General features: G+C 37.7%; 2 protein-coding genes across 2 annotated transcripts in view; one reads left to right on the top strand and one right to left on the bottom strand.

Moving 5' to 3' along the window:
- spcs3 (signal peptidase complex subunit 3) overlaps positions 1 to 754 on the bottom strand; it is a 6,579-nt gene extending 5,825 nt beyond the window's left edge. Inside the window, exon 1 of the mRNA XM_015044015.1 lies at positions 491 to 754. Within this exon, the coding sequence (XP_014899501.1) occupies positions 491 to 633 (143 nt within the window). The 5' untranslated portion in view covers positions 634 to 754. The remainder of the gene's footprint in view (positions 1 to 490) is intronic.
- Positions 755 to 1,832: 1,078 nt separating this feature from the next.
- On the top strand, positions 1,833 to 7,685 carry LOC106954490 (ankyrin repeat and SOCS box protein 5). The gene is made up of 7 exons (XM_015044016.1): positions 1,833 to 2,025; positions 4,476 to 4,555; positions 4,920 to 5,027; positions 5,095 to 5,248; positions 6,553 to 6,687; positions 7,034 to 7,225; positions 7,296 to 7,685. Exons 1-7 carry the CDS (start codon positions 1,935 to 1,937, stop codon positions 7,421 to 7,423), a joined length of 888 nt encoding a protein of 295 aa, XP_014899502.1. The 5' UTR covers positions 1,833 to 1,934; the 3' UTR covers positions 7,424 to 7,685.
- Positions 7,686 to 8,026: the final 341 nt, after the last annotated feature.

Genomic DNA, 8,026 nt, shown 5'->3' on the forward strand with positions numbered 1-8,026 from the left:
CCCCCCCCCCCCCCCCCCCAATCTGGTACCGCCCATGCTTTCTGCATCCAAGTAAAAGCTGGATTTAGTGGGGAACTGCGTCCACACAGCATGATGCATGTCAGCTAAGGAGGTGTGGTCAATAGCAAGAGACGCATATGGTTGTGCTTCTATGGTGAATAAATGTGCAAAAAATTAATGCAGCTTTTCCAAAAAATGACGAAACTTTCTAAATAGATTTTTTTTATTAAGAATGTTGTTTTTTTTTTTTTTTAAATGAAACCAGTTTTAAATCTAGTTTGAGAATAAATATCACTACAGGTGGTAACATGAGAGCAGCAGAAGGAGGAAGTCTGGGTTACTAATCATCCGATCAGACAGCAGGGCCTCGATCTGACTCTACATGGTGATGCTGAAGCATCATAAATAAATTCACCACAGCTAATAACGTGCATGAAGACAAAAACAGTAGTTTTCTCTCCCAAACAGCTGGTATGAATGAAGCTCTTACAGCATAACTTTAGAGACGTGGATGTCCACAGGAACTCTCCTGTCTTTAAACGCCGTCGTGACGAAACAGCCGAAAGTCAGAGCCGCCATGACGCTCAGAGAGAAGGCGAACAGCGAGTTGGCTCTCGATAGAACCGTATTCATCTTTAAAAGTGGCTAAAGGAAGCTGAAATGAATGACAGACGAAAGGTTAATATGGAGCAACCGTTTAACAAACACTAGCGGATGTATACCCGGAAGTGTCGCGGTAAACACAACTTCCTGTGAGGAGCTTTTCAGAATAAATGCACCGTATAAGGCGTTTTGTTTCTTGTCAAAAGAGTTAATTGTTCATTTAGGACACTGCTTCAACAATAAAAGTGATTAACCTGTGTTTGGATAATTAATTTACTATTTATAATAACTATGATATGAATGATTTGTTAACGTAGCAACACAGACAGGAAACAGCCACCTGCAGAGATGAATAAGCGCTTCCTCTTCTTTTCCCCACTAAATAGCGTTTGACTACTATTATAACGGGTCATTACCGCCATCTTCTGAATGAAAGTCAGACTCCTTAGTACACAATAAATAAACAAATAAATAAATTCTCCCAAAATATATTAATCCCCTTAGTTGTGTTGTATGAAACATATTTAACTCTTTTAATGAGACTTTTGCTGCTACTTCTACTCTAAGGGTCACCACAGGGCATCATTTACCTTCAGATGCACATTTTCAAGATGCAAACGACTCTTAATGCCATAAATTCATATTCAGAGGTTCATCTGTATTTTATTTTAAGCGTCAGCTTTACATATCTTGAATTAATCTAAATTAGCTTTTTAAATTTCCAGTCAGTTCATAGTATCTACTCATAATCTCCCAATCTAACATAAGGGAGAAATTAAATTATGTAATTTAATTTGTTTCTAAAATTACAAGGTGATCAAAAATCCGTAGATTTCAGTAAGTAAAATATGGGCTGTAAATTATGGAGAGGCAAATTGAATGATTTCTACTGATTACTGAGTGTCCAAAACCATTTTTGTAACTGGTTATGTATATCGTTATATAAATAAGTTAATCTTTTACTCCAATGGGCTGGAATTTGTGATGAAATATGATTTTAAAAATCAAATTTATAATGTTGTAGTTGGTTAGTAGATCACATAATTTTTTAAAGTAATCTAGATATTCATTTTAAAATTGCTCAAATAAAAGTACAGCATACTCTAAAAATATATATAATTAGAAAAAACTAGTTTCTTCCTGCCTACGTGTTATTTTATCATCTTTCTAAAATAGTCTTGTCCTACGATCCACCTTGCATCTCAGCCAATCAGAATGAGTTTCGCGTCTGACTCCGCCCCCTCGCTGTGACTCGTGCTGTGGTGTTTTGACTGCAGCACGTGAGCCCCAGCCGCGGTACATGGAGTTCCAGCCCGAGCAGCTGAGGGGAGATGTCCAGGAAAAGAGCCGCAGAGTCGGTGTCCGTGCCCAGCAGCACCCCGGAGAGGAAGCGGGCCTGCTGGGGCGTTCTGATCAGCCAAGGTCGGTCCTCTGCTTAGCTTTTCAATACGATAGAACGGATGAAGAAAAAAGGTTGAAATACGGAAAAACATGTTGAACTTGTGATGCATTCAGTGTTGACAGCGCAGTTCTGGTACGTGTTACGGCTAAATAAGACCTAATGACGCAAGCCTAAAACACCACTCACAGTTGATCCTAACATGATCTGAAAACAACACGTTAAGATTAAAACTGTAGAATAAACTCAATAAAACTGATTTTTATGGTAATCTGCATTAAGTGTCCATCCTCTGGGTTAAATTAGACAATTTACTGGAAAACTGTAATAAATGCTCTTTATATTATGCTCTTTCTTACCCTGCTGTTTCGTAGGCCTACGCAATGAGCTATAAGCCATTGCGTAAGCCAATGATAAATTAAAACGAACTCAATAATTTCCATTTACATCATTTACCGTTTTTCTTTTTCTACAAAAAAAAAGATGACAAAAGTCTTCAATCTTGTGTTTTGATCTCAACTAGGCCATTTTTGAAGCACAATTTTAGTTTTCAGAAACTTCATAATCAATTTTTTTTTTTTTTTTTTTTGTTGTTTATTTTGGATATTTAAAATGTCTCCCAGTTCCATTGTTAAATGTTTATTAGAATTTAAACCTGTTTGGAATATGTGCACCATAATGTTTTCTATTAATTTTTCTCACTTCAAATTTTTAAATGTTTTCTTCTACATAAATAAACTGCATCACTTAACCAAACATGTGAAACCAAACAATAAGAAGCAATTTTATTCTTGTTTTCTGCATCCTGAATGTCATTCAGCATGGTAATAGTTGAGTTTAGTGGAGTGATTCTTAAAGTTTTTAGAACTACTCAATGACTGTATTTTTGTTTTTAAAAGAAATTATAAATCTATGTTGTTTCAAAGTGTCAACAAGAAAATTATACAAAACATCAGGCAAATAATCACAGGATTGTTTCACTAAACACAAAATCACTGGGGTGAGATGAAAAAGCAATGAAATGAAAGAAAACATGAACAGTAAATAGAATTAAATACGACTCTTAATGAAACAAATCAAAAACACAAACAGTGAGAATAACTGAACTAGCGCAAAGAATAGACTAAAAACATCAATATATAAGAAACAAACAAGGTGTAGTGACTATTTGTCCCAAAACTTAAATTCAAAAATCAAAAAACTCAAAAGTGATCAAAACAAAAGGTGAATCCAACTCAAATAGTCACCTGATGCACCGTGGATTCTTGTTTACGCAGCCCAAAAGGATCAAAAAGTCAAAATGCAGTTCTTTGGTTGTTTTATTTCACAGTTCAGGCAAAAAGGTTACAGGCTTCACAGGATTCTGCTACTGCTCTCATTCCTGCACCTATTCTCTGACTGATGACTGAAGTGACTAATGAGACTGGTTCCATAGACTGGTAAACCTTGTGACCACCCACATGCATAATAAGCTACAAGACCCACCTATTTATACCAATGCCCACATCCCAACCTGAAATTAATTAACTAATTAGGTGAATTCCTAATCAAATAACTTATTCTAAATAACAAATTAAACAAAAATTCTAATGATAAATCAACTAGAAAATAAACAAAATATAAGAATAAACTAAACCATTTAAATTCTAATATTTAACTGAAAATCCTACACAAGGAAGAACTGAAAAGAGAAAACAACATTGCAAAAACACAAAATCTTACCAACTACACCTTAAATAAGACAAAACTAACTTTTCAGCCAGATATATGAGCTTCTTTAAAGTCGATAACTCCTTAATATTGATGAAAAAGTACTTTCTCCACTGGGAAAATGTTTTAGTTAAATACTTTGTCAATGTAACTAGAATTTGTTCTTCATTAAGGAATTACTCACTTAAAACAAGGTGTTATATCTTGCAGAAAAGTTAGTTGTAAGTTTTGTCTTATTTCAAGCGTACTAAGATACATGGTGGCACATGAAAAAGTAGCCAGCGTTACTATAGTATTACTGGCGGCCTTCCGTCAAGAAAGAAAGAACTTGAAATGCCAAAATCTTTACTCACTCTTTACAGAAAAGTGCTGGAAATGATTCCCTTGTGCGTCAATGCAGTTTTGGGCGCGCCTTAACATATTGTCATATACGCGATGCAACTCTGAGGCACCAATTCTCTGAATTGCATTTCGAATATTGTCTTTCAACTGCTGTAAAGTTCTCAGGTTATTAGCGTACACTTTTCCCTTCAAACTGCCCCACAGATAAAAGTCACAAGTTGTTAATCCGGAGATCTCGGTGGCCACTCTGGCAGACAGGCGGGCTACTTTTTCGTGGGCCACCCTGTATCTTAACTACAAACTAGACAAAAATGACTCTGCAGGATTTTGTGTTTTTGCAGTGAACTGAAAGTAAAGGTCTAAACAAATGGGCTATAATAAAATGTTTTGTTGGTGTGTTTGGGGGTTTGTTTGTTTCCAGGGTCGTGGGCAGATCGCTCTCCGCTCCATGACGCAGCGTCTCAGGGTCGCCTGCTGATCCTGCGCAGGCTGCTGGCTGAGGTAGGACCATGCCACTGACACCAACTTAAAACAAAACCACACATTTTTCTAAGAAAACTACACAAATCACTTAGTAAAACATAACACAGTGCAAAACCAGTAAGTAAACTAGTTTAATCCACAATCATTTTTATCTTCTGTTTAATATTGAATCGCCATCATTAACCTTGTTGACTTGTCAGGAATCTGTAAAAGCCGCCTATCCCGTACATCGCCCCCTAGTGATGAAAAGTGATAATTACACAGCCTTGTTTGTATATAATGTGAGTTTTAACAGTTGTCAGTTTTATTGGTTTTTCTCTTATCTGACCACACCCATCAGCGACCAGATAACAGTGTGTTTTTTTGCATGTGTTTTTTGCAGGGATATCATGTCAACATCAAGACCATCGACCAAGTGACGCCCCTCCATGAAGCCTGTCTGTCTGGACACGTGGCATGTGTCAGGGCGTTGCTAAGTGCTGGAGCTAATGTGAGTACTGATACTTTCAGTTTCATTTCCAGACATAATGATAGTTTAATGGTGCGTGATCCTGCAGGTGAATGCTGCCACCATCGACGGCGTCACTCCTCTGTATAACTGCTGTGCATCAGGGAGCGTCGGGTGCATGGAGCTGCTGCTGCAGAATGGAGCGCACATGCACACACTTCACACACACTTCCCTTCGTCTATGCATGAAGCCTGCAGGAGAGGTATGCACACACAGCAGAAACCTTGTGTGTATTAAAGTATCTTCCTAGTAGACAAATATGCCCAGCTGTGTTCAGAATGTGAATGCATTTAGATTAAGGCGGAGGTGTCCAAACTTTTTACCTGGACCAAAAACATCAACTTGTGGGCTTTTTTTTTTTTTTTACTAAAACACAAAGTTTCACTGAGAATTTTGTTCCTGCTCAACAGTAAACTTGTCATGAGGTGGCAGTTTGTGAAGGTGAGAATGAACGCAGGAGTCCAGGTTATGAAGAAAGTGATGATGAATAATGATGAAAGTGGCTCAAACAGTCCAGATCAGGCAGCACAGCAGAGACAAAAAGCACACAGCTAAATACCGGTAGCAACTGACACAAAGACTGAACATGGAGCAAAGTAGCCTCAGGACTATACAGTTCGACTGAGAACTACTGACGACAAGCTACATACAATTAGGATCTGACAACAGACAAAGACAACAGGTGGACTTAAATACAGTGGGAGGGTGATCAGGGAGAGACACACCTGGGAAACAATTAACAGGGAGGACAGGACATCAGAGACTCACAGGGAACAGGATCACAACAAAACTAAGCACTAAGTACTTTAATTAAGCAAAGAAAATAGTCAGATTTTTTGTAGGAACGGAATGTGAGGGAATCATTGTAAGTGCAAAATTTTGAAAAGGTTTCACATAATTTCACTTTACTCATTTATTTTGGGCTTGACTAAAGAAACTACTAGCACGCCATACAATCTGGTCCAAAACACCTCTCTGTGCACGAAAAATGTCCAAAATTAAGAAAAAATAGTAAATTCAAACAAACAACCAAGAAAAGTCCGCAACAACTGTATGAAATCAAGCTATCGTAACTCGGAGTTACATAACCGCAACACAGGAACTGGCATTAACCAGATTTTTATTGGAAAATCTTTAGTACTCCAATTATCAAAGGGTTCTTATAATTGTCAATCAGTTTCTTTATGTTTCCACTCATTATTTATATTTATCTTTGGTAATAAGCACTTTGAATTGCCTTGTTGCTGAAAATGTGCCATATAAATAAAATTACCTTTACCTTACCTAAAAATAAAATTTAACTATGTGGAGTGAAAACTGTTGACAAAAGAGAAAAGATTGCACCACCAGTGTGGTCGTATTTCTGATGTTTACAATAAAGAACAAAAAATAATTTAATTTAAACTCATATATAGTTTCATATCACCCATAATGTAAATGAATGAATTCAAATGGATCCATACTGTGTTCTGTATAAGTTAAGCTTTTCGTCATTGTGTCATCAAGGGAACAGCCAGTGTGTGGAGACCCTTCTTTCTCATGGAGCAGATCCAGACCATCAGGTCCCTCACCTGGGCTCCCCTCTCTACGTGAGCTGCCTGCACCGACACACAGCCTGCTCAAAGGTGTTGTTGGACAAAGGTGTGGCTTTTCTGTTTCTGTTTTTCTTTTTAATGAAGCTTTCCAGTTGCTCTCTGCAACCGAGTATTAGGGCCAAGTTAAGAAAAAAAAAACAATTACAAGAAAAAATTTGATTTTGTGAGAAAAATTTCATAAGAAAAAAGAAAAAAGTTGTAGTAACACAAGAATAAACTCATAATATTAAAATAAGTTGTAATATTAGTAGAATGAAGTAGTAATTTTGTCAGCCAATCAATTCATTTTATTTACTCTTGAGTCAACCTTTGGGTACTCTGCCCGCCTCTGGTTGGCCCTATGCATGGTACTGTAGTTGTGACATTTATTTTGCCCTCCTCCCCTCGTCCAGGAGCCAGTGTTAATGCAGGGAAAGGCGGGGAAAGCCCTCTGCATGTAGCTGCCAGACAGAACAGCACCGATCTGGTGTCGGTTTTACTCGACCATGGAGCCGAAACCAAGCTCAGAGATGGAAGCGGCCAGCGGCCGTTAGACCTTGCTCCGCCTGGTGGAGAAACACACCAGCTGCTTGTGGCATTTGAAGGTAATGATTTTTCGCTGTGAGAATTTTCAAGTTGAATGAAAACCCCTGAACCGGCTCTGTTTGACTCCAGCGTCCCCCAGGAGTCTCTGTCAGCTTTGCCGTCTCCGGATCAGGACCGTGATTGGGCGAGCCAGACTCAAGCATCTTCCTCTCCTCCCTCTTCCTTCACTTCTCACTCAATACTTGGAGCACACATAGAGCCAAAGGCTGCATGCTCTCTTGTAATTTTCTGGCTCCAATGCAAAAACAGAAAATGTTACCAAGTATTTTTGGTCTAGTTTCTAGTGCAAATATCTCAGTACACCTGAAAAAACTGACTTAGATGTAACTTTTCAGTAAATTTTTAGCAAGAAATAGCAGCTTATTATGGGTAAGTTCTTAATATTAATGAAAAAGTGCTAGTGATAAGTACTTCAAGACATATCACTATGTTATTTCACTTATAACTTGTACTTTTTTTAATCAATATTTAGGAGTTATTAACTTAAAGGGACAATATTATGTATTTTCCAGGCAAAGAGTCCCATTTTATAGCACCATCAAGTAACTATGTTAACTTTAGTTGTTATAAAAATGATATATATGTCAAAAGAAATTTTACTTCCTAATTTAATGCCTTAAAATTGGGCCTCTGTCTCTTTAAAAACTCCTGCTCTTTCTGAAACTCCGCCTTCAGTGGGTCATCACAACATGGCTTCTGTATTAACCCTTTAACAACATTTTTACCAGCATTGCACTGAGAAGTAGCTCATACAATTAGCTCAGCTGAGCTCCACCGGGTGTTTGCTAATTACTGCTGGC

Source organism: Poecilia latipinna, unplaced genomic scaffold, assembly GCF_001443285.1.
Source record: "Poecilia latipinna isolate Pla-1442-1.1 unplaced genomic scaffold, P_latipinna-1.0 Scaffold660, whole genome shotgun sequence".
Lineage (NCBI taxonomy): Eukaryota > Metazoa > Chordata > Actinopteri > Cyprinodontiformes > Poeciliidae > Poecilia > Poecilia latipinna.